The sequence below is a fragment of the Tursiops truncatus genome, chromosome 2 (genome assembly GCF_011762595.2).
Source record: "Tursiops truncatus isolate mTurTru1 chromosome 2, mTurTru1.mat.Y, whole genome shotgun sequence".
Classification (NCBI taxonomy): Eukaryota; Metazoa; Chordata; class Mammalia; order Artiodactyla; family Delphinidae; genus Tursiops; species Tursiops truncatus.
The window spans coordinates 1,872,445-1,898,363 of NC_047035.1; the positions used below are offsets into that span (position 1 = coordinate 1,872,445).

A 25,919-nucleotide genomic window follows, 5' to 3' on the forward strand; every position below is an offset into this window, starting at 1 on the left:
ACTACAAACAAAACTTCAACTCTAAGGAATCCAAACTAGTATTAGAAAGCATGTTTATAGACCAAGATCTCAAACTGTCCTCTCGCCTCCCTGCTGCTAGCAACATATTTAAGTTGTGCGAAGTCAGAACTTTCATTCCTCCACAAACCCCTGAGCCCCTCCCCTGTGCCAGGCCCCCCTCCATGCAGGCAGGCACAGCAGAAAGACAGACAAGCTCCCCACTCTTTGGAGCTTACATTCTAGCTAGAGAGACAGACAAGAAACAAGGAAATCAGCCCCTTCAGTTCGGCAGTAAGACCGTGACAAGAACAAACGGGTCAGAGAGCCACGGAGCTGCAGTTACTGGTTTACCCCTCTCACCCCCTCCTCTTTCTTTGCGGTTACTGTTCCCAGGCACAGCAGGGATTGTTGTTTCTTTACTGTTCCAAGAAAAAAATAAAGATTAGAGTGGAAATCCATGAAATAGAAAAAGAAAAACAACAGAAAAACAAAAACCTAGCTCTTTGAAAAGATCAACAAATTGACAAATCTACCTAGTTTGACCAAAAGCAAAAAAGTGAGTCCATATACTACAATGAGAAATGAAAGAGAAGACATTACTACTAGTCCTAAAAAGACACAAGCTACTGAAACTGACCCAAGAAAAAACAGACAATCTGAATAGATCTATAACAAACAACAAGATTGAATTAGTAATTTTAAAACTACCCATAAAGAAAGCCCAGACCCCAATGGCTTCACAGCTGAATTCCAAAAAACATTCAAAGAAGTAATACCAATTCTTCACAAACTCTTCCGAAAAAACAGAACATTTCCCAACTCATTTTATGAGGCCAGTATTACCCTGATACCAAAACCAGACAGACATAAGAAAACTACAGACCAATACCTTAAGAGTATGAATGTAAAAATCCTCAACAAAATACTAAGTAAACCAAATCCAGCAACATATAAAAAGTATACACCATGACCAAGGGGGATTTATCCGAGGGATGCAAAGTTGATTTAACATCTAAAAAATCAACAAAGACTAAAATCACATGATTATCTCAATAGACAAAAATCATCTAACAAAATCTAACACGCTTTCATTTAAAAAACACTCAGCAGGACTTCCCTGGTGGCACAGTGGTTAAGAATCCGCCTGCCAATGCAAGGGACATGGGTTTGAGCCCTGGTCCAGGAAGACCCCAGATGCTGCGGAGGAACTAAGCCCGTGTGCCACAACTACTGAGCCTGCACTCTAGAGCCCACGAGCCACAACTACTGAAGCCTGTGCACCCAGAGCCCACGCTCCACAACAAGAAAAGCTACCACAATGAGAAGCCCGCGCACTGCAACGAAGAACAGCCCCCACTCGCTGCAACTAGAGAGAGCCCATGCACAGTAACACAGACCCAACGCAGCCAAAAATAAATAAAGTAATTAATTAATTTTAAAAAAAGAACACTCAACAAACTAGAAATAGAAGTGAACTTTCTCAACCTGATGAAGGTCATCTACAAAAAGCCCTCAGCAAACATGATAACCTAACAGAGAAAGATGGATGTTTTCCCCCTATGATCAGTAACAAGACAAGGGCATCCACACTTGACACTTCTTTTCAACAATGTACTGGAGGTTCTAGCCAGGGCAGTTAGGCAAGAAAAAGAAATACAAGGCATCCAGATTGGAAAAGAAGAAATAAAACTATCTTTATTCAGTAGACATGATCTTATATACAGAAACCCTAAGGAATCCTCCTAGAACTAATAAATGAGTTCAATGAAGTTGCAGAATATAAGATCAATAAACAAAAATCAATTGTTGGGGACCTTCAAGATGGCAGAGGAGTAAGACATGCAGATCACCTTCCTTCCACATCAAAAATACATCTACATGTGGAACACCTCTTACAGAATACCTACTGAACCCTGGCAGAAGACCTCAGACTTCCCAAAACGCAAGAAAATCCCCATGTACCTGGGTAGGGCAAAAGAAAAAAGAAAAAACAGAGACAGAAGAAACAATAGGGACAGGACCTGCACCTCTAGGAGGGAGCTGTGAAGGAGGAAAAGTTTCCACACGCTAGGAAGACGCCTCACTGGCGGAGACGGGGAGTGGCGGGGGGAAGCTTCGGAGCCACGGAGAAGAGCGCAGCAACAGGGTGCAGAGGGCAAAGCGGAGATCTCCCTGCACAGAGGATCCATGCCGACCAGCACTCAGCAGCCCAAGAGGCTTGTCTGCTCACCCGCCCAGGGGCAGATGGGGGCTGGGAGATGAGGCTCGAGCTTCGGAGGTCAGATCCCAGGGAGAGGACTGGGGTTGGCTGCGTGAACACAGCCTGAGAGGGCTAGTGTATCACAGCTAGCCAGGAGGGAGTCTGCGAAAAAGTCTGGACCTGCCTAAGAGGCAAGAGACCACTGTTGCGGGGTGCGCAAGAGAGGGGATTCCTTCCCTGTCTACCCACAGAAGGCAGAGCACCGCCTAAGCAAGCTCCAGAGATGGGCATGAGCCGCGGCTATCAGCTTGGACCCCAGAAACAGGCATGAAACGCTAACGCTGCTGCTGCTGCCACCAAAAAAGCAGTGTGAAAAGCGCAGGTCACTATCCACCCCCCAACCCCCTGCCCCGGGAGCCTGTGCAGCCTGTCACTGCCAGGGTGCCGTGATCCAGGGACAACTTCCCCGGCAGAACACACGGCGCGCCCCAAGCTGTTGCCACATCACAGCAGCCTCTGCCGCTGCAGGCTCGCCCCGCATCACAATTATGACCACCTTACCCCTCCCTCCCCCCGGCCTGAGTGAGCAATAGTCCCCTAATCAGCCGCTGCTTTAACCCCCTCCTGTCTGGGCGGGGACAGATGCCTGAGGGCAACCTACATGCAGAGGAGGGGCCGAAACCAAAGCTGAACCCCAGGAGCTGTTCGAACTAAGAAGAGAAAGGGAAATCTCTCCCAGCAGCCTCAGGAGCAGTGGATTAAATCCCCACAATCAACTTGTTGTACCTGCATCTATGGAATACCTGAATAGACAACGAATCGTCCCAAAAATGAGGCAGTGGATTTGGGAGAAACTGCAGACTTGGGGTTTGCTCTCTGCGACTGATTTGTTTCTGATTTTTGTGTTGATCTTAGTTTAGTTTTCAGCACTTGTTATCACTGGTGGGTTTGTTTACTGGTTTGGTTGCTCTCTTTTTTTCTTTTTTTTTTTATTATTTTAATAATTTTTAAACTTTTTTTTCTTTCCTTTTCTCTCCCTTTTCATCTGAGCCATGTGGCTGACAGGGTCTTGGTACTCTGGCCTGATGTCAGGCCTGAGCCTCTGAGGTGGAAGAGCCGAGTTCAGGACACTGGACCACCAGACACCTCCCAGCCCCAGGTAATATCAATTGGCGAGGGCTCTCCCGGAGATCTCCATCTCAACGCTAAGACCCAGCTCCACCCAACAGCCAGCAAGCTCCAGTGCTGGATGCCCCATGCCAGTCAACTAGCAAGACAGGAACACAACCCCACCCATTAGCAGAGAGGCTGCCTGAAGTCATACTAAGTTCACAGACCCCCCCACAAAACACCACCGGATGCAGCGCTGCCCACGAGGAAGACAAGATCCAGTCTCATCCACCAGAACATAGGCGCTAGTCCCCTCCACCAGGAAGGCTACACAACCTACTGAACCAACCTCACCTACTGGGGGCAGTCACCAAAAACAATGGGAACTACGAACCTGCAGCCTGCAAAAAGAAGACCCCAAGCACAGCAAGTTAAACAAAATGGGAAGACAGAAAAATATTCAGCAGATGAAGGAGCAAGGTAAAAACCCACCTGACCAAACAAATGAAGAGGAAATAGGCAGTCTACCTGAAAAAGAATTCAGAGTAATGACAGTAAAGATGATCCAAAATCTTGAAAACAGGATGGAGAAAATACAAGAAACGTTTAGCAAGGACACAGAAGAACTAAAGAGCAAACAATGATGAACAACAAAATCAGTGAAATTAAAAATTCTCTAGAAAGAATCAATAGCAGAATAACTGAGGCAGAAGAATGGGTAAGTGACTTGGAAGATGAAACAGTGGAAATAACTACCGCAGAGCAGAATAAAGAAAAGAGAAGGAAAAGAACTGAGGACAGTCTGAGACCTCTGGGACAACATTAAACACAACAACATTCGAATTACAGGGGTCCCAGAAGAAGAAGACAAAAAGAAAGGGTCTATGAAAATATCTGAAAAGATTATAGTTGAAAACTTCCCTAACATAGGAAAGGGAAAAGTCAATCAAGTCCAGGAAGCACAGAGTCCCATACAGGATAAATCCAAGGAGAAACACAAGACATATTAATCAAACTATCAAAAATTAAATACAAAGAAAAAATATTAAAAGCAGCAAGGGAAAAGCAACAAATAACATACAAGGGAATCCCCATAAGGTTAACAGCTGATCTTTCAGCAGAAACTCTGCAAGCCAGAAGGGACTGGCAGGACATATTTAAAGTGATGAAAGGGAAAAACCTACAACCAAGATTACTTTACCCAGCAAGGATCTCATTCACATTCGATGGAGAAATTAAAACCTTTACAGACAAGCAAAAGTTAAGAGAATTCAGCACCACCAAACCAGCTTTCCAACAAATGCTAAAGGAACTTCTCTAGGCAGGAAACACAAGAGAAGGAAAAGACCTAAAACAACAAACCCAAAACAAGTAAGAAAATGGTAATAGGAACATACATATCGATAATTACCTTAAATGTAAATGGAGTAAATGCTCCAACCAAAAGACACAGACTGGCTGAATGGATACAAAAACAAGACCTGTACATATGCTGTCTACAAGAGACCCACATCAGACCTAGGGACACATACAGACTGCAAGTGAGGGGATGGAAAAAGATATTCCATGCAAATGGAAATCAAAAGAAAGCTGGAGTAGCAATTCTCATATCAGACAAAATAGACTTTATTTTTATTTTTTTATTTTTGTGGTACGTGGGCCTCTCACTGTTGTGGCCTCTCCCGTTGTGGAGCATAGGCTCCGGACGCGCAGGCTCAGCGGTCATGGCTCATGGACCTAGCCACTCCGCGGCATGTGGGATCCTCCCGGACCGGGGCACGAACCCATGTCCCCTGCATTGGCAGGCAGACTCTCAACCACTGCGCCACCAGGGATGACCCAGACAAAATAGACTTTAAAATAAAGACTATTACAAGAGACAAAGAAGGATACTACATAAGGATCAAGGGATCAATCCAAGAAGAAGATATAACAATTGTAAATATTTATGCACCCAACATAGGAGCATCTCAATACATAAGGCAAATGCTAAGAGCCATAAAAGGGGAAATCAACAATAACACCGTAACAGTATGGGACTTTAACACCCCTCTTTCACCAACGGACAGATCATACAAAATGAAAATGAATAAGGAAACACAAGCTTTAAATGACACATTAGACAAGATGGACTTAATTGATATTTATAGGACATTCCATCCCAAAACAACAGAATACACTTTCTTCTCAAGTGCTCATCGAACATTCTCCAGGATAGATCATATCTTGGGTCACAAATCAAGCCTTGGTAAATTTAAGAAAATGGAAATCATATCAAATATCTTTTCTGACCACAATGCTATGAGACTAGATATCAGTTACAGGAAAAAAAACTATAAAAAATACAAACACATGGAGGCTGAACAATACGTTACTAAATTACCAAGAGATCACTGAAGAAGTCAAAGAGGAAATCAAAAACTACCTAGAAACAAATGACAATGAAACCACAACAACCCAAAACCTATGGTACACAGCAAGAGCAGTTCTAAGAGGGAAGTTTATAGCAATACAATCCAACCTCAAGAAACAAGAAACATCTCAAATAAACAACCTCACCTTACACCTAAAGCAATTAGACAAACAAGAACAAAAAAAAACCCCAAGTCAGCAGAAGGAAAGAAATCATAAAGATCAGATCAGAAATAAATGAAAAAGAAATGAAGGAAACAATAGCAAAGATCAATAAAACTAAAAGCTGGTTCTTTGAGAAGATAAACAAAATTGATAAACCATTAGCCAGACTCATCAAGAAAAAAAAAGAGAAGACTCAAATCAATAGAATTAGAAATGAAAAAGGAGAAGTGACAAGTGACACTGCAGAAATACAAAGGATCATGATGAGAGATTACTACAAGCACCTATATGCCAATAAAATGGACAACCTGGAAGAAATGGACAAATTCTTAGAAAAGCACAAACTTCTGAGACTGAACCAGGAAGAAATAGAAAATATAAACAGACCAATCACAAGCACTGAAATTGAAACTGTGATTAAAAATTTTCCAACAAACAAAAGCCCAGGACCAGATGGCTTCACAGATGAATTCTATCAAACATTTAGAGAAGAGCTAACACCCATCCTTCTCAAACTCTTCCAAAATATAGCAGAGGGAGGAACACTCCCAAACTCATTCTATGAGGCCACCATCACCCTGATACCAAAACCAGACAAGGATGTCACAAAGAAAGAAAACTACAACCCAATATCACTGATGAACATAGATGCAAAAATCCTCAACAAAATACTAGCAAACAGAATCCAACAGCACATTAAAAGGATCATACACCATGATCAAGTGGGGTTTATCCCAGGAATGCAAGGAGTCTTCAATATACGCAAATCAATGAGATAAACCATATTAACAGATTGAAGGAGAAAAACCATATGATCATCTCAATAGATGCAGGAAAAACTTTTGACATAATTCAACATCCATTTATGATAAAAACCCTCCAGAAAGTAGGCATACAGGGAACTTACCTCAACATAATAAAGGCCATACATGACAAACCCACAGCCAACATCATTCTCAGTGGTGAAAAACTGAAACCATTTCCTCTAAGATCAGAACAAGACAGGGTGGCCCACTCTCACCACTATTTTTCAGAACAGTTTTGGAAGTTTTAGCCACGGCAGTCACAGAAGAAAAAAGAAATAAAAGGAATCCAAATCGGAAAAGAAGAGGTAAAACTGTCACTGTTTGCAGAAGACACGATACTATACATAGAGAATCCTAAAGATGCCACCAGAAAACTACTAGAGCTCATCAATGAATTTGTAGGATACAAAATTAAGGCACAGAAATCTCCTGCATTCCTATACACTAATGATGAAAAATCTGAAGGAGAAATTAAGGAAACACTCCCATTTACCACTGCAACAGAAAGAGTAAAATACCTAGGAATAAACCTACCTGAGGAAGGTAGAAAAGACCTGTAGGCAGAAAACTATAAGACACTGATGAAAGAAATGAAAGACAATACAAACAGATGGAGAGATATCCCATGTTCTTGGATTGGAAGAGTCAACACTGTGAAAATGACTCTACTACCCAAAGCAGTCTACAGATTCAGCAATCCCTATCAATCAACCAATGGTGTTTTTCACAGAACTAGAACCAAAAATTTCACAATTTGTATGGAAACACAAAAGACGCCGAAGAGCCAAAGCAATCTTGAGAAAGAAAAATGGAGCTGGAGGAATCAGATTCCCGGACTTCAGACTATACTACAAAGCTAGAGTAATCAAGACAGTATGGAACTGGTATGGAAAACAGAAATACAGATCAATGGAACAGGATAGAAAGTCCAGAGATAAACCCACACACATATGGTCACCTTATCTTTGATAAAGGAGCCAAGAATATACAATGGAGAAAAGACAGCCTCTTCAATAAGTGGTGCTGGGAAAACTGGACAGATACATGTAAAAGAATGAAATCAGAACATTCCCTAACACCAGGGCTTCCCTGGTGGCACAGTGGTTGAGAGTCTGCCTGCCGATGCAGGGGACACAGGTTCGTGCCCCGGTCCGGGAAGATCCCACATGCTGCAGAGCAGCTGGGCCTGTGAGCCATGGCCGCTGAGCCTGCGTATCTGGAGCCTGTGCTCCACAACAGGAGGGGCCACAACAGTGAGAGGCCCGCGTACCGCAAAAAAAAAAAGAATAGGGAAATATATACAAAGACAGAGAGTTGATTAGTGGTTGCTTAGGTGCAGGGGTGACGGGAAAGACGAGGAGCAACAATTAAAGGGTTCAAGGTTTCTTTCTGAGGTGATGAAAATATTCTAAAATTGACTATGGTGATGGCTGCACATATATGTGAATATACCAGAAACTACTGAAATGTACACTTTAAATGTGTGAACTGTACAGTATGTGAATTATATCTCAATAAAGCCATTTTTAAACTGAGGGGAGAAAAAGGAAGGAGAATGGAGGGCTTAGATGGGGACAAGTACAATAAGTTCCTTGTTTGCCACAAAGGTAGCAAGTGGAAGTCGAAGAATATTTTCTTAGGTTAACATATATGATGTCATCTGCAAACAGTACAGTTTTATGACTTCTTTTCCAGTTTGGATGCCTTTTATTGCTTTTTCTTCTCTGACTGACGTGACTAGGACTTCCAAAACTACGTTGAAGGGGCTTCCCTGGTGGCACAGTGGTTAAGAGTCTGCCTGCCGATGCAGGGGACACGGATTCGTGCCCCGGTCTGGGAGGATCCCATGTGCCGCGAAGCGGCTGGGCCCGTGAGCCATGGCCACTGAGCCTGCGCATCCAGAGCCTGTGCTCTGCAACGGGAGAGGCCCCAACAGTGAGAGGCCCGCGTACCGGAAAAAAAAAAAGACAAACTACGTTGAATTAAACTGGTGAGAGTGGGCATCCTTGTCTTGCTCCTGATCTTAGAAGAAATACTTTCAGCTTTTCACCATTGACTATAATGTTAGCTGTGAGTTTGTCACATATGGCCCTTCTTATGTTGAGGTAGGTTCCCTCTATGCCCACTTCCTGGAGAGTTTTTATCATAAATGGATGTTGAATATTATCAAAAGCTTTTTCTGTGTCTATTGAGATGATCATATGATCACAGAACAAAAAATTTTTTAATTTGTATGGAAACATAAATGACCCCGAATGGCCAAAGCAATCTTGACAAAGAAAAATGGAGCTGGAGGAATCAGGCTGCCTGGCTTAAGATTATACTACAAAGCCACAGTAATCAAAACAGTATGGTACTGTCACGAAAACAGACATATACATCAATGGAACAGGATGGAAAGCCCAGAAATAAACCCACACACCTGTGGTCTAGTAATCTGTGACAAAGGAGGTAAGAATACACAATGGAGAAAAGACAGTCTTTTCAATAAGTGGAGCTGGGAAAACTGGACAGCTACATATTAAAAAATGAAATTAGAACATTCTCTAACACCAGGCACAAAAATAAACTCAAAATGGATTAAAGACCTAAATGTAAAACTGGATATTATAAAACTTCTAGAGGAAAACATAGGCAGAACACTCTTTGACATAAACTGAAGCAATATCTTTTTGGATCCATCTCCTAGAGTAATGGAAATAAAAACAAAAATAAACAAATGGGACCTAATTAAACTTAAAAGCTTTTGCACAGCAAAGGAAACCATAAATGAAATGAAAAGACAACCTACAGAGTGGGAGAAAATATTTGCAAACAATGCAACCGACAAGGGATTAATTTCCAAAATGAACAAATAGCTCATATAGCTCAATACCAAAAAAACAACCCAATCACAAAATGGGCAGAAGACCTAAAGAGACATATCTCCAGAAGAAATACAGATGGTCAATAGGCACAGGAAAAAACGCTCAACATTGCTAATTATTAGAGAAATGCAAGTCAAAACTACAATGAGGTATCACCTCATTCCGGTTAGAATGGCCATCATCAAAAAGTCTACAAATAACAAATGCTGGAAAGGGTGTGGAGAAAAGCAAACCTTCCTACACTGCTGGTGGGAATGTTAAAATTGATGAAGCCACTATGGAAAACAGTATGGAGGTGCCTCAGAAAACTAAAAATAGAATTACCACATGATCCAGCAATCCCACTCCTGAGCATGGAGAAAACTATAAGTCGAAAAGATACAATGTACCCCTATGTTCAGAGCAGCACTATTTATAATAGCTGAGACATGGAAGCAACCAACTTGTCCATGGACAGATGAATGGATAAGAAAGATGTGGTGCATGTACATATACAATGGAATACAACTCAGCCATAAAAAGAATGAAATAATGCCATTTGCAGCGGCATGGATGGACCTAGAGATTATCATACTAAGTGAAGTAAGCCAGACAGAGGAAGACAAATACCATATGATACTACTTATATGTGGAATCTTAAAAAAAAAAAAAAGATATAAATGAACTTATTCACAAAACAGAAATAGACCCACAGACATAGAAAATAAATTTATGGTTACCAAAGGGGAAAGGTTGGGGGAGGGATAAATAAGGAGTTTGGGATTAACACATACCCACTACTATGCATAAAACAGATAACCAGATCCACCAGAGGGTAGACAGCAGAAGCAAGAAGAAGTACAATCCTACAGCCTGTGGAACAAAAACCGCATTCACAGAAAGAGAGACAAGATGAAAAGGCAGAGGGCTAGGTACCAGATGAAGGAACAACTTAAAACCCCAGAAAAACGACAAAATGAAGTGGAGATAAGCAACCTTCCAGAAAAAGAATTCAGAATAATGAGAGTGAAGATGATCCAGGACCTCGGAAAAAGAATGGAGGCATTTCTTGAAGATGCAAGAAATATTTAACAAAGACCTAGAAGAATTAAAGAACAAACAAACAGAGATGAACAACACAATAACTGAAATGAAAAATACACTAGAAGGAATCAATAGCAGAATAACTGAGGCAGAAGAATGGATAAGCGACCTGGAAGACAGAATGGTGGAATTCACTGCTGCAGAACAGAGTAAAGAAAAAAGAATGAAAAGAAATGAAGACAGCCTAAGAAACCTCTGGGACAACATTAAATGCAGCAACATTCACATTATAGGGGTCCCAGAAGGAGAAGAGAGAGAGAAAGGATCAGAGAAAATATTTCAAAAGATTACAGTCGAAAACTTCCCTAACACGGGAAAGGAAATAGCCACCCAAGTCCAGGAAGTGCAGAGAGTCCCATGCCAGATAAACCCAAGGAGAAACACACCAGGACACGTAGTAATCAAACTGGCAAAAGTTGAAGACAAAGAAAAATTACTGAAAGCAGCAAGGGAAGAATGACAAATAACATACAGGGGAACTCCCATAAGGTTAACATAAGGTTAACAGCTGATTTCTCAGTAGAAACTCTACAAGCCAGAAGGGAGTGGCATGATATACTTAAAGTGATGAAAGGGAGGAACCTACAACCAAGATTACTCTACCCAGCAAGGATCTCATTCAGATTCGATGGAGAAATCAAAAGTTTACAGACAAGCAAAAGCTAAGAGAATTCAGCACCACCAAACCAGTTCTACAACAAATGCTAAAGGAACTTCTCTAAATGGGAAACACAAGAGAAGAAAAGGACCTAAAAAAACAAACCCAAAACAATTACGAAAATGGTAATAGGAACATACATATCGATAACTACCTTAAACGTGAATGGATTAAATGCTCCAACCAAAAGACACAGGCTTGCTGAATGGATACAAAAACAAGACCCATATATATGCTGTCTACAGAGACCCACTTCAGATATAGGGACACATACAGACTGAAAGTGAGGGGATGGAAAAAGATATTCCATGCAAATGGAAATCAAAAGAAAGCTGGAGTAGCAATACTCATATCAGATGAAATAGACTTTAAAATAAAGAATGTTACAAGGAAGGACACTACATAATGATCAAGGGATCAATCCAAGAAGAAGATACAACAATTATAAATATATATGCACCCAACATAGGAGCACCTCAATACATAAGGCAACTGCTAACACCTATAAAAGAGGAAACTGACAGTAACACAATAATAGTGGGGGACTTTAACACCTCACTTACACCAATGGACAGACCATCCAAACGGAAAATTAATAAGGACACACAAGCTTTAAATGACACAATAGACCAGAGAGATTTAAGTGATATTTATAGGACATTCCATCCAAAAACAGCAGATTACACTTTCTTCTCAAGTGCACACAGAACATTCTCCAGGATAGATCACATCGTGGTCACAAATCAAGCCTCAGTAACTCTAAGAAAATTGAAATCATATCAAGCATCTTTTCTGACCACAACACTATGAGATTAAGAAATCAATTACAGGGGGAAAAAAACATAAAAAACACAAACACATGGAGGCTAAACAATACGTTACTAAATTACCAAGAGATCACTGAAGAAATCAAAGAGGAAATCAAAAAATACCTAGAGACAAATGGTAATTAAAACCTGACGATCCAAAACCTACGGGATGCAGCAAAAGCAGTTCAAAGAGGGAAGTTTATAGCTATACAAGCCTACCTCAAGAAGCAAGAAAAATCTCAAATAAACAACCTAACCTTACACCTAAAGGAACTAGAGAAAGAAGAACAAACAAAACCCAAAGTTAGCAGAAGAAAGAAATCATAAAGATCAGAGCAGAAATAAATGAAATAGAAACAAAGAAAACAATAGCAAAGGTCAATAAAACTAAAAGCTGGTTCTTTGAGAAGATAAACAAAGTTGATAAACCATTAGCCAGACTCATCAAGAAAAAGACAGGGTTTCCCTGGTGGTGCAGTGGTTGAGAATCTGCCTGCCAATGCAGGGGACACGGGTTCGAGCCCTGGTCTGGGAAGATCCCACGTGCCGCGGAGCAACTTGGCCCGTGAGCCACAACTACTGAGCCTGTGCATCTGGAGCCTGTGCTCCGCAAGAAGAGAGGCCACGATAGTGAGAGGCCCGTGCATGGCGATGAAGAGCAGCCCCCACTTGCCACAATTCAAGAAAGCCCTCGCACAGAAATGAAGACTCAACACAGCCAAAAATAAATAATAAATAAATTTTTTAAAAAAAGAAAAAGATGGAGAGGACTCAAATCAATAAAATTAGAAATGAAAAAGGAGAAGTTACAACAGACACTGCAGAAATACAAAGCTTCCTAGGAGACTACTACAAGTAACTCTATGCCAATAAAATGGACAACCTGGAAGAAATGGACAAATTCTTACAAAGGTATAACCTCCAAGACTGAATCAGGAGGAAACAGAAAATATGAACAGACCAATCACAAGTAATGAAATTGAAACCGTGATTAAAAATCTCCCAACAACGGCTTCCCTGGTGGCGCAGTGGTTCAGAGTCCACCTGCCGATGCAGGGGACACAGGTTTGTGCCCCGGTGCGGGAAGATCCCACGTGCCACGGAGCGGCTGGGCCCGTGAGCCATGGCCGCTGAGCCTGCGCGTCCTGAGCCTGTGCTCCACAACGGGAAAGGCCACAACAGTGAGAGGTCCGCGTACCGCAAAAAAAAAAAATCTTCCAACAAACAAAAGCCCAGGACCAGATGGCTTCACAGGTGAATTCTATCAAACATTTAAAGAAGACCTAACACCCATCCTTCTCAAACTCTTCCAAAAAATTGCAGAGGAAGGAACACTCCCAAACTCATTCTATGAGGCCCCTTTCAGCCTGATACCAAAACCAGAGAAAGATACTACAAAAAAAGAAAATTACAGACCAATATCACTGATGAATTTAGATGCAAAAATCCTCAACAAAATACTAGCAAACAGAATCCAACAACAATTAAAAGGATCATACACCATGATCAAGTGGGATTTATCCCAGGGATGCAAGGATTCTTCAATATATGCATATCAATCAATGTGATACACCATATTCACAAATTGAAGGAGAAAAACCATATGATCATCTCAACAGATGCAGAAAAAACTTTTGACAAAATTCAACACCCATTTATGATAAAAACTCTCCAGAAAGTGGGCATAGAGGGAACCTACCTCAACATAATAAAAGCCACATATGTCAAACCCACAGCAAACATCATTCTCAATGGTGAAAAACTGAAAGCATTTCCTCTAAGATCAGGAACAAGACAAGGATGTCCACTCTCACCACTATTATTCAACATAGTTTTGGAAGTCCTAGCCACAGCAATCAGAGAATAAAAAGATATAAAAGGAATACAAATTGGAAAAGAAGTAAAACTGGCACTGTCTGCAGATGACATGACACTGTACACAGAGAGTCCTAACGATGCCACCAGAAAACTACTAGAGCTAATCAATGAATTTGGTAAAGTTGCAGGATACAAAATTAAGGCACAGAAATCTCTTGCATTCCTACACACTAACAATGAAAGATCAGAAAGAGAAATTAAGGAAATACTCTCATTTACCACTGCAACAAAAAGAGTAAAATACCTAGGAATAAACCTACCTAGGGAGACAAAAGACCTGTATGCAGAAAACTATAAGACTCTGTTGAAAGAAATTAAAGATGATACCAACAGATGGAGAGATATACTATGTTCTTGGATTGGAAGAGTCAACATTGTGGAAATGACTACACTACCCAAAGCAATCTACAGATTAAATGCAATCCCTATCAAATTACCATTGGCAATTTTTTACAGAACTAGAACAAAAAAATCTTAAAATTTGTATGGAGACACAAAAGACCCCAAATAGCCAAAGCAGTCTTGAGGGAAAAAAATGGAGCTGGAGGAATCAGAATCCCTGACTTGAGACTATACTACAAAGCTACAGTAATCAAGACAATATGGTACTGGCACAAAAGCAGAAATATAGATCAATGGAACAAGATAGAAAGCACAGAGATAAACCCACGCACCTATGGTCAACTAATCTATGACAAAGAAGGCAAGGATATACAATGGAGAAAAGACAGTCTCTTCAATAAGTGGTGCTGGGAAAACTGGACAGCCACATAAAAAAGAATGAAATTAGAACACTCCCTAATACCATACACAAAAATAAACTCAAAATGGATTAGAGACCTAAATGTAAGACTGGACACTATAAAACTCTTAGAGGAAAACATAGGAAGAACACTCTTTGACATAAATCACAGCAAGATCTTTTTTGATCCACCTCCTAGAGTAATGGAAATAAAAACAAAAATAAACAAATGGGGGCTTCCCTGGTGGTGCAGTGGTTGAGAGTCCGCCTGCCGATGCAGGGGACACGGGTTCGTGCCCCAGTCTGGGAAGATCCCACATGCCGCGAAGCAGCTGAGCCCGTGAGCCATGGCCACTGAGCCTGCGCGTCTGGAGCCTGTGCTCCGCAACGGGAGAGGCCACAGCAGTGAGAGGCCCGCGTACCGCAAAAAAAAAATAATAACAATAAATAAATAAAATAAAATAAACAAATGGGATCTTTCAAAGCTTTTGCAAAGCAAAGGAAACTACAAACAAAACGAAAAGACAACCCTCAGAATGGGGAAAAATATTGCAAACAAATCAAGGGATTAATCTCCAAAATATATAAACAGCTCATGCAGCTCAATATTAAAAAAAACTAACAACCCAATCAAAAAATGGGCAGAAGACCTAAATAGACATTTCTCCAAAGAGGACATACAGATGGCCAAGGAACACATGAAAAGCTGTTTAAAATCACTAATTATTAGAGAAATGCAAATCAAAACTACAATCAGGTACCACCTCACACCAGTTAGAATGGGCATCATCAGAAAATCTACAAACAACAAATGCCGGAGAGGGTGTGGAGAAAAGGGAATTCTCTTGCACTGTTGGTGGGAATGTAAATTGATACAGCCACTACAGAGAACAGTATGGAGGTTCCTTCAAAAACTAAAAACAGAATTACCATATGACCCAGCAATCCCACTACTGGGCATACACCCAGAGAAAACCATAATTCAAAAAGACACATGCACCCCAATGTTCACTGCAGCACTATTTACAATAGTCAGGTCACGGAAGCAACCTAAATGCCCATTGACAGACGAGTGGATAAAGATGTGGTACATATATACAATGGAATATTACTCAGCCATAAAAAGGAATGAAATTGGGTCCTTTGTAGAGACGTCGATGAATCTAGAGACTGTCGTACAGAGTGAAGTAAGTCAGAAAGAGAAAAGCATATATGGCATATTAACACATATATGTGGAACCTAGAAAAATGGTACCAATGAACTGGTCTGCAGGGCAGAAATAGAGACACAGATGTAGAGAACAAACATATGGACACCAAGGGGGGAAAGCAGCGGGGGGGCGGGGCGGGGGCGTGTGCTGAACTTGGAGATTGGGATGGACATGTGTACACTGATGTGTATGAAATGGATGACTAATAAGAACCTGCTATATAAAAAAATAAATAAAATTCAAAAAAAAATAGATAACTAACAAGGACTTACTGTATAGCACAGGGAACTATACTCAATGTTTTGTAATAACCTATAAGGGAAAAGAACCTGAAAAAGTATATATATACATACACACACACACACACACACACATATATAAAACTGAATCAATATGCTGTATACCTAAAACACAATATTGTAAATCAACTATATGTCAGTTTAAAAAAATTGGAAAAAAAAACCAAATATAAGAAGACTATGTAACATATGGGCCTTATATAAAGGTATTAAAGGTAAACACAAAAACAAAAGTATAAACATCCCTAACTACCAAGAAAAAATTCAAAACATAAAAAGAAAAGGAAGGACCATGCAATAAATATGACATATCTGAGGCTGAACACATGAGTCATACATCAGTAAGCCTGGATGGCTGAAGCCAATGAGCAAAAGAAAAAGATTTTCAAGTAGCTCACAAAGCAAAACCAACTCTATGCTATACGCAAAACTCACACTTAGACACTAAGCAATTCAGAAAATGAAAACAAATGGATGGCAAAGATTTTAGAGGTAAAGACAAACAAAAGAAAGCAAGAGTTGCAATCTTGATATATGACAAAGTAGAATTCAGACTCCACAGTATTAAGCAAGGCAAAGAAGGGCACAGTATAATGCAGAAGGCCATAGTTCACGACACTGTGACAGTTATGAGTATCTAGCAGCAAAAGACTGGAGCAGCCCTCTTCACAAAGCAGAAACCACACATGATGAAGGCAGAAACAGAAATACACTAATAAGAGGAGACTTCACACACCAGTCTCATTCCACAACCATTCCAAAGGTCAAAAAATAAATTTAGGGACCTCCCTGGCGGTCCAGTGGTTAAGACTTCGCCTTCCAATGCAGGGGGTGCTGGTTTGATCCCTGGTCGGGGAGCTGAGATCCCACATGCCTTGGGGCCAAAAAACCAAAACATAAAGCAGAAGCGGTATTGTAACAAATTCAATAAAGACTTTAAAACATGGTCCACATCAAAAAAAAATTCTAAAAAAATAAATAAATTTAAAAAGCTAACAACATAATGGATAGTGTGCAACTTATGACCATATGTCAAACTTTTCACTCTGATAATAAAAATTGTCATTTCAAGGGCATGCAGAATATTCATGACAACTGACCATGTGCTGGATCACAGGAAAAAAAACACTTCAGTTCCATGAAGCAAAAATAATACAAATAATATTTTATGATAACAATTCCATCAAACTTGACATTATTAGTAAAAAGTGCTTAAAGGCCCTTTTATCAAAAAAATTTAAATTTCTCTTGGGTCAAAGGGGAAATATAAGCCAAAATTGAGACTGTCTCAAAAATAATAACAAAAACACTATATATCAGAACATATGGGATACAATCACAGAAGTCACCAAATAAAAATTCATGGATTAAATACTTCTATCAATTAAATACTTCTATCAATTAAATACTTCTATCAATCACAGAAGTCACCAAATAAAAATTCATGGATTAAATACTTCTATCAATAAAATAAAAGGATGAAACTAAAATAACAATCAATTTAATAGTTAAAAAACAGTAACAAAGTAAACCAAAAAAGTGGAAGGAAGGAAATTATGGCAAATAATCAATTAAAATAGAGTTCTTTAAAATGTTTTAAATAGGCAACTAATAAACAAATGAACCTAGGTGTAAAATAAACTGATTACCAAACAGAATTATTATTTAAAGTAATATTTGAGAACAGCTCTCTCTGACTGTATATCCAGTGGGATATATTCTAAGAACAAAAGGAACAGCAAAGCAGTTTTATACTTCACTCACAGGTTTAGTTTTAGAAGGACTATCACTATTTACTTGTTAAACTATTTTTTATTATATTATGGGGGAAAACAAATAAGTAAATAATGTTTTAGCAACCAAAAGTTTTGGTGTTTAAGAAAAGCACTAAAAATGTAATCAAGCAGGACCCTATGGGGCCTTCCCAGGACAGAAACCACCCCCCACACACACCATGTCCTCCACCTTCCTCTTATTTGTAGAAAAACTTTAGCCTCCTAGGCCTTCCGAGAGTTCCAAAGAGCAAATTTAATCAGAGAAGTGAAAAAATGCAGAAACAAAGGAAAACAGTCAAGCAAGACAAAATAATAATAGTTTAGCCATTAAACAAAGTCAAGGACCTTTAGTTCCTCCTCAAGGGCAATAGGTACTATTCTGAGCCACATCCTTTGAGCTGTTTTGCAGATACTGAAACCCCCACCAGGTGGAAAAAGTTAACTGCATGGTGACCACAAGCCTGTAGACCCCAGACCAGTTGGAACCAGAAGGCTGAGGATGTTGACTCGCGATTACCTCATCAACAACCAATCAGACGAGCGTCCACGAGCTGATCAGGCACCCCACAACCCTCCCTCACCCTGTCTTTAAAAGCCTTTAAAGGCTTTCAAGGAGTTCGGGCTTTTTGAGCGTGAGCTGCCTGTACTCCGTGCTTGGCACCTGCAATAAACCCTGCACTCTCCTTCACCACAGCCAGCGTCAGCAGGCTGGCTTTACTGCACGTGGGTGAGCAGACCCGAGTTTGGTTCAGCAGCAAACATATAGAAGAAAAGCTAAGAAAAGAACAACATTAAATTTGAGTTTAAATATCATTTCATGTATGACAGTTAAAATAAATTACTAACAACAAAAAACAAAAAATGGGCAGAAATAGACATTTCCAAATAGACATTTTTCCAAAGAAGACATACAGATGGGCAACAGGCACATGAAAAAATGTTCAACATTGCTAATTATTAGAGAAATGCAAGTCAAAACTACAATGAGGTACCACCTCACACCAGTCAGAATGGCCATCATTAAAAAGTCTACAAATAACAAATGCTGGAGAGGGTGTGGAGAAAAGGGAACCCTCTTACACTGTTAATGGGAATGTAAGTTGATGCAGCCACTATGGAGAAGAGTATGGAGGTTCCTTCAATAACTAAAAATAGAATTACCATATGATAGAGCAATCCCACTCCTGGGCATATATCCAGACAAAACTATAACTCAAAAAGATACATGCACCCCTATGTTCACAGCAGACTACTCAAATAGCCAAGACATGGAAACAACCTAAATGTCCACTGACAGATGAACAGATAAAGAAGATGTGGTACATATATATACAATGAAATATTACTCCAGTGGAATATAACCTATAATTGAGAAGAATCTGAAAAAGAATATATATATATATACACGAATCCCTTTGCTGTACACCTGGAACTAACACAACATTGTAAATCAACTATACTTCAATAAAATAAATAAATAATACATTTCCAGCTACAGCCACTGAAAAGACTTAGAAGCAATGACAGACACCCCAGTAGCAATGAGCACATTTAGAATCCAAATCCTGTTTTCTAAAAACATTCCTCACTACAAGAATCAGTTCCTTGGAGAAATGATTCTTGGTCTAGTGCAGGGAAAGAACAAGATGAATGGCTTGGAACACCTTGTGCCAGAAAGCAAATAAATGCCCCAAAACTAAGGAAGTCACGTCAAATAATACAGGAGCCAACTTACCAAAGGCTCCCACTGGCCAAATTTTGGACAACTGACTGTTAAAAAAATAAAACTGATTAACTTTGACACTTTAAATAAATAAAATCCATGAGTCTCAAGAGAATGAGAAGACAAACCACAGACCAAGAGGAAGCATTTGCAAAACACGTATATGATAAAAAGACCTGTTATCCTAAATATATATATAATGCTTTTAGAACTCAGCAATAAGAATATGAACAATCTAAGTAAAAAATGGGCAAAAGCCCTGAAAAGACACATCACCAAATAAGACACACAGATGCCAAATAAACCTATGAAAAGATGCTCCACAACATATGTCATCAGGGAAATGCAAATTAAAACAAGATACCACTGCATACCTATTAGAACTGTCAGAACACTGACAGCACCAAAGGCTGGCGAGGATGTGGAGCAACAGGAACTCTTGTTCATTGCTGGTGGGAATGCAAAACGGTGCAGCCACTTCGGAGCACAATTTCGCAGTTTCTTACAAAACTAAACATACTCTTACCATATGATCTAACAAATGCACTCGTTGGTATTTACTCAAATGAAATGAAAACTTACATCCACACAAAAACCTGCACTTGGATGTTTACAGTGGCTTTATTCACAATTGCCAAAACTTGAAAGCAACCAAGATGTCCTTCAGTAGGTGAACAGGTAAACAGACTGTGGTGCATCCAGATGACGAAATATGATTCAGCACTAAAAAGCCCTGAAAGGACATGGAGGAACTTTAACCGCTTATTTCTAAGTGAAAGAAGCCAATCTGAAAGCTGCAATATGTACGATTCCAACTCTATGACATTCTGGAAAAGGCAAAACCATGGAGACAGTAAAAGGTCAGTGATTGCCAGAGGTTATGGAGGAGGAAGGGATGAACAGGTCAAGCACAGAGGATTTCTAGGAATCTTTAGGGTTAAGAGTGAACCCTAAACTATAGTCTCTGAGTGATAATGATGTGTCAATTGTAACAAATGTGCTACTCTGGTAGGAGACTTGATAGGAGGGGAGGCTGTGCATCTGTAGGAGAGGGGGTACACAGGAACTGTTTGTACTTTCTGCTCAATTTTGCCTTGAACCTAAAACTGCTCTAAAAAATAAAATCTATTTAAAACAAAAAAAAAATCCATAAGTCCACTGTGACATGAAAAGAGAGAAAGATAAGGAGAAAAGAGGCAAGGTAATAAAAGGAAAATTCCTCTTTATAGAACAATCTCAGAGAATAATAAGAACAAGTGATAAAATCAGAACCTCACTATTGTACCAATGACTCAGGAGAGAGCATCAGTGGATACTACTGGATGAAAGGTTGCTGGGCAACACCCAAGCCACCACCATTCAGACTCCCTGAGTCCACTGAGCCTCAAGCAAGATCAATGAAAAGACTGCCACACCTATTCACAGCAGTCAAACCACAGGACAAAGACAAGGAAGGAGGCTGAAAGTTAACCAGGCAAAGGCAGATTTACCGACAAGGAACAGCTGAACCAAAAGGTAACCTCTCACCATAATAAGAGAAGCCAGAATATTATGGGAAAATATCACAAAATATTGAAAGACAATAAAAATGGGTATATTTAATATATGTAAATTATACCTCAATAAAGTTACTTAAGAAATTAGAAAAGGTAAAAAAAGGAAAGTCTAAGATGAAACTGATGAATAAAATGATATATATCTGAGTAAAGCTAAACACACTGATCATATTAAAAAAAACAAAAAAATTGTGGGAGCTTAAAAACAGAGCTGCATGTAACTTGGATTTTCCAACTCATGTGTCAAGCACTACTCAAGGCCCCAGACACATGGAGGTCCTGGCACATCCCTGACCCCGGCACTGGAGAAACGGGGGAGTCAGAATCCGAACACACAAAAGTGAAATGTCTGGCAGGAAATCTATTCTGAAGGCGCAGAATACAGGCACCTCACTGCAAGGTACTGTTCACCAGGAATGTAAGACAATGAATACCTTGAGGAGGAACTAAAGACAGTGGATACCTTGACACTTTCTGTATGTTTACATTACACAACTAACAACTAAAAGAAGAGAAATACCATGTCTGTGTGTGTCTAGGGCCTATAAGAGAACAGCTTTCCCAGCAACCGAGTGCTGGTTACTATGAGGAGGTGGAATCTATATTCTGTTTGTTGTCCCAATATATAAATGGCATTTATGAGCTGTAGCAAAATGAGCACAGTAAAAGGTCTTAATATGGCATAATATTTTGAAAATTAAGACTCTAACTACCACTTGGAATCTAAAATTGTCCTTAAGGGAAAATAAATATGTTCTAGGTTTCAAAGAGCCAGCTAAATGAAAAAACGTCTGGATTACAATGGGAGACTGCTTAGAATCGGGAATATATCTTTACAGTAAATGGAAACAAAGGCAAAGAAAGGCTTTCAACAGTTTCTCCTAATGTGGTCGTTTGAGTTTTACCTTAGGACTGTGAGTGGCTTGACTGACATGACTTCCTTTTTTTTTTTTAAGATTTTTATTAGCTTTTGGTTTTATCTTTCTACTTTTTAATTAATTAATTAGCTTTTGCCTGTGTTGGGTCTTCGTTGCTGCACGTGGGCTTTCTCTAGTTGCAGTGAGCAGGGGCTACTCTTCGTTGCGGTGCACAGGCTTCTCATTGCAATGGCTTCTCTTGCTGCAGAGCATGGGCTCTAGGCACCCGGGCTTCAGTAGTTGTGGCACATGGGCTCAGTAGTTGTGGCTTGCAGGCTTTAGAGCACAGGCTCAGTAGTTGTGGCACACGGGCTTAGTTGCTCCGCGCCATGTGAGATCTTCCTGGACCAGGGCTCGAACCCATGTCCCCTGCACTGGCAGGCAGATTCCCAACCACCGCGCCACCAGGGAAGCCCTGACATGACTTCTGCGTGTCTGGAAAAACTATTCTATCTTCAGGCTGCAGTTTCTAGCTTTAAACACAGTCAGTCCTAAACTGTTCTTAGCATGATTTTAACTACTTTAAAATAGAAGTTTCCAGTAAAAAAATTTGCAAGATACTGACATTATTTTAAAATATACACAGTGACTACTGAAACAGTATCTACAGTTACTATTATAAAAACAGTAAAAAGCTTCAGAAAGAATAAAGATTTCTTAATTCTCAGATACATTCAAGTACACTGCCACGTAGAGCACCTCTTACCCACTCTCCTTCATGTCCAAGTCATCAAACATCTGAATGAGGGAGACAGCGACTTCATAGATGTCCTTGGTTATCACTGGCTCCTCCAAGAGGTGAGGAGAAAGCTAGAAAGAGGAAGAGGAAAAGCCAAAACAGGATCACCAAGGAAACTCGTGTTGGATGGGTGACCCGCGAGTTTACCACCGTAACAAATACCCCGAACCAACATGGCATCGTTTGCAGCCAGTATCTGGTGAATGCTAAGCGTCAAGCCCTTCTCAAGGCCCCGACACTCACAGCACACACGTCGCAGGAGCAACGGAGGAGTCAGGGTCCACACGTACAGAAGTGAGACCTCTGGTGGGAAATCTATTCCGAAAACAAAGAAAAAGTTGCTCCCAATGCCGGTGGAGCCAGGAAGAGCTTCTGGTCAGAGGCAGTGCTCATGCCCTTGACCTCAGAGCGCCTGAGGGCTGCAACAGCATCATGTGGAAAGTAGCCCTAAAAATCACAAGTACTGGGAGAAGGCAACAGCCCGTCTGTATCTGCCAATTTACAGTAATAATATAACCATGTCATATTATAGCTACCAAGCTTTTTGAGGGGGTCCCTAGACTACTTTTAATTGTGTATTAAAACAAAGCCACATGGAGGCCAGTTCCTTTAAACTTGCCCTTCAGGTGCTTCTCTGGAACACTGGGCTTCAACCACATCCACAGACTCCCTGGTGGGGTTAGAATTACCAGTCTGAGCTGAGAGTGTTCATAGGACCAAGGCCATCACTGCATATCTCTCCAGAATATCCAGCATTAGGTTATGTCATTGTTGCCATAAAATCTATTTCATAGCCATACTGAGTTTTTTCACCAAGAATATTTTTGTTTATTTTGTTTATTTAATAATTTTACTTATCAAGTACTGTATGAAAGACACAACATTTGATTTTGTGAAAAACAGATCAGAAGACTTCAGGAGAAACTCCTTTTCCAAGGAGTTTTACTTAGAGTAAATTAAGTCAGCTTACTTAATTTTTTACTTAGAGTAAATTAAGTCAGCTAGTATTCAAATAATCCATGTTTCATTAAAATTACAATTCTACTAATATAAATATGACAAATTGACTCTTATTTAATCAATAATTTTGAATAAGCATTCTTGACGTTCAACCTTTAAATAATTTGCTACTTTACCCAAACAATAACCAGTATTTACCATAACACAACCAGACAAAAAAGAAATAGAAGGAAAGGTATACTTTTCACAAACTCCAACAGTAGATCCAAATCCATCTAGAATTGTTTTCCTACAAACAGGTTGTGGGAAAAGCATGACATCAGTTCACAAGTGATTTCACTGAGTTCTAGAATCCAAGCCTAGAGAATATTTTTTGAACACACTGCTAAGATACCAAACATAGCCCTGCTTTCTCCAAGCCAGCCTTGACACAGGTGACAAAGGACATACACTAGTCACAGCCCACCCATCGACCTGTTGAACCCATCCCCTTCTGTTTGCGGAGAGGAAACCAGGAGGAGGCACGACAGACAAGCCTCCGCATTCCCGGAGAGCACGGTGTGGGCAGGCAGTGGAGTGAAGTGCACTGCAGAGGGCATGCTCAGTCAGGAGCGGGACTGTGGAGGGAAGCGCTGCTATTCACAGAGGCGGGGCCAGGGTGGCTCCAGTCAGCCCACCCACCGGTGCCCAGTGTTCAGCGACCATGGTGTTTCTGTTCCAAGCTGAGGCCCTGGAGCCCTGCCTGTCTGCCTCCATCCCAGTCGGCCTCGCCCAGGCCAACCAGCCTGTCCGGGAAGCAACCCGTCCTACACCATCCTCCCAATTCCCCTTCAAATGGATTACAGCAAAATCAAGCAGAATTACAGAACGGTGATGCTCTAGGGTGGTGGAGTGTGCTCCGAAAAGAACCCACGGGGAGGCCTGGGGAGTGGGCCATGCGCTGCTGCTGGACCAGGCTGCAGATCACGGGGGGCCACAATTTATCCCAGTTCGCGATTACATTTTATGTCCTTTCCTACGGGCAGGTTTTGTGAGGGTTTTTTGGCAATTAAAAAAAAAGTTGAAAATGAAGCATGAAAAGGGCTCTTCAAAGGACACTGAAAGTAACAGCCAGAGTTGGTAACAGAAAGACCAGGAGGGCATCATGGGACCCAGGGGAATGGTGAGTTTCAAGAAAATCAAAGTGGCCAACAGGGTCAAATATTAGCGAGAGCTCAGGGGGTGTAGGGCCGAGTGCTCTGGACCTCACGAGGTGGCTACCTGTGACACTGTGGGGTGCAGTCCTGGCTGAGAGGTGGCAGTGAGTGGGGGGAGGGGGGAGAAGCGGGCACTGGGAGTTCAGAGTCTGGCAAAAGCTATGAGAAACAGTGCACCTAACGTGGGTGTCTCTTAAGATGAAAGAGACTCAGTGCCGTTTAAATGTGGACAAGATGCTAGGAAAGACACAGAGAGGAGGGCAGTGAATCAGACGAGGCCCCTAAGGAGGTGGGAAGGTATGAGACAACCACAGGGTGGAGAGGCCGCTGCTCTGGAGGAGGAGGACCTTCTCCCTCGCAACACGAGACAGCGTGCTGAGTAATCACATGACAGCACGACTAATCACGGTAATAAAACTGATTTTAACAAAGGCCCTCTGACTCCAAAAATTATAATAGAATCTACATAAAGCACCTTTTCTGTAAGGCTTAAAATTAATACAGAGTTAAATCTTGAGTATCGGTTCACTGAAACCCTAAGTGACACCGATCAGGACATACGGTAAACAGCGCTGGGGCCAGATGTCCTCTAGCAGGTGAACACAATGCACCCATCTGTTGCCAGGGCCTACACGGGCTCAGGGCACGTGCCCAGGCCAGACCCCACTCCTCAGCATATCCACAAGGAATCAAACACAAAATACACATCAACAGAAGTCAATCAGACATTGGCCAGGTGAAAAGACTAGTAAAGCATTATTACTCTCATATTCCAAAATGGGTCAGACAAGGCACAATGGTTAAATGTTATAA

The 25,919-nt window shown here is 40.7% G+C and overlaps 1 protein-coding gene across 1 annotated transcript in view; it reads right to left on the reverse strand.

The window, feature by feature from the left end:
- Positions 1-25,919, reverse strand: part of TDRD9 (tudor domain containing 9) — a 114,385-nt gene that overhangs the window by 52,472 nt on the left and 35,994 nt on the right. The window contains exon 8 of the mRNA XM_033850552.2: positions 22,918-23,021. Coding sequence (XP_033706443.1) covers positions 22,918-23,021 — 104 coding nt within the window. The remainder of the gene's footprint in view (positions 1-22,917; positions 23,022-25,919) is intronic.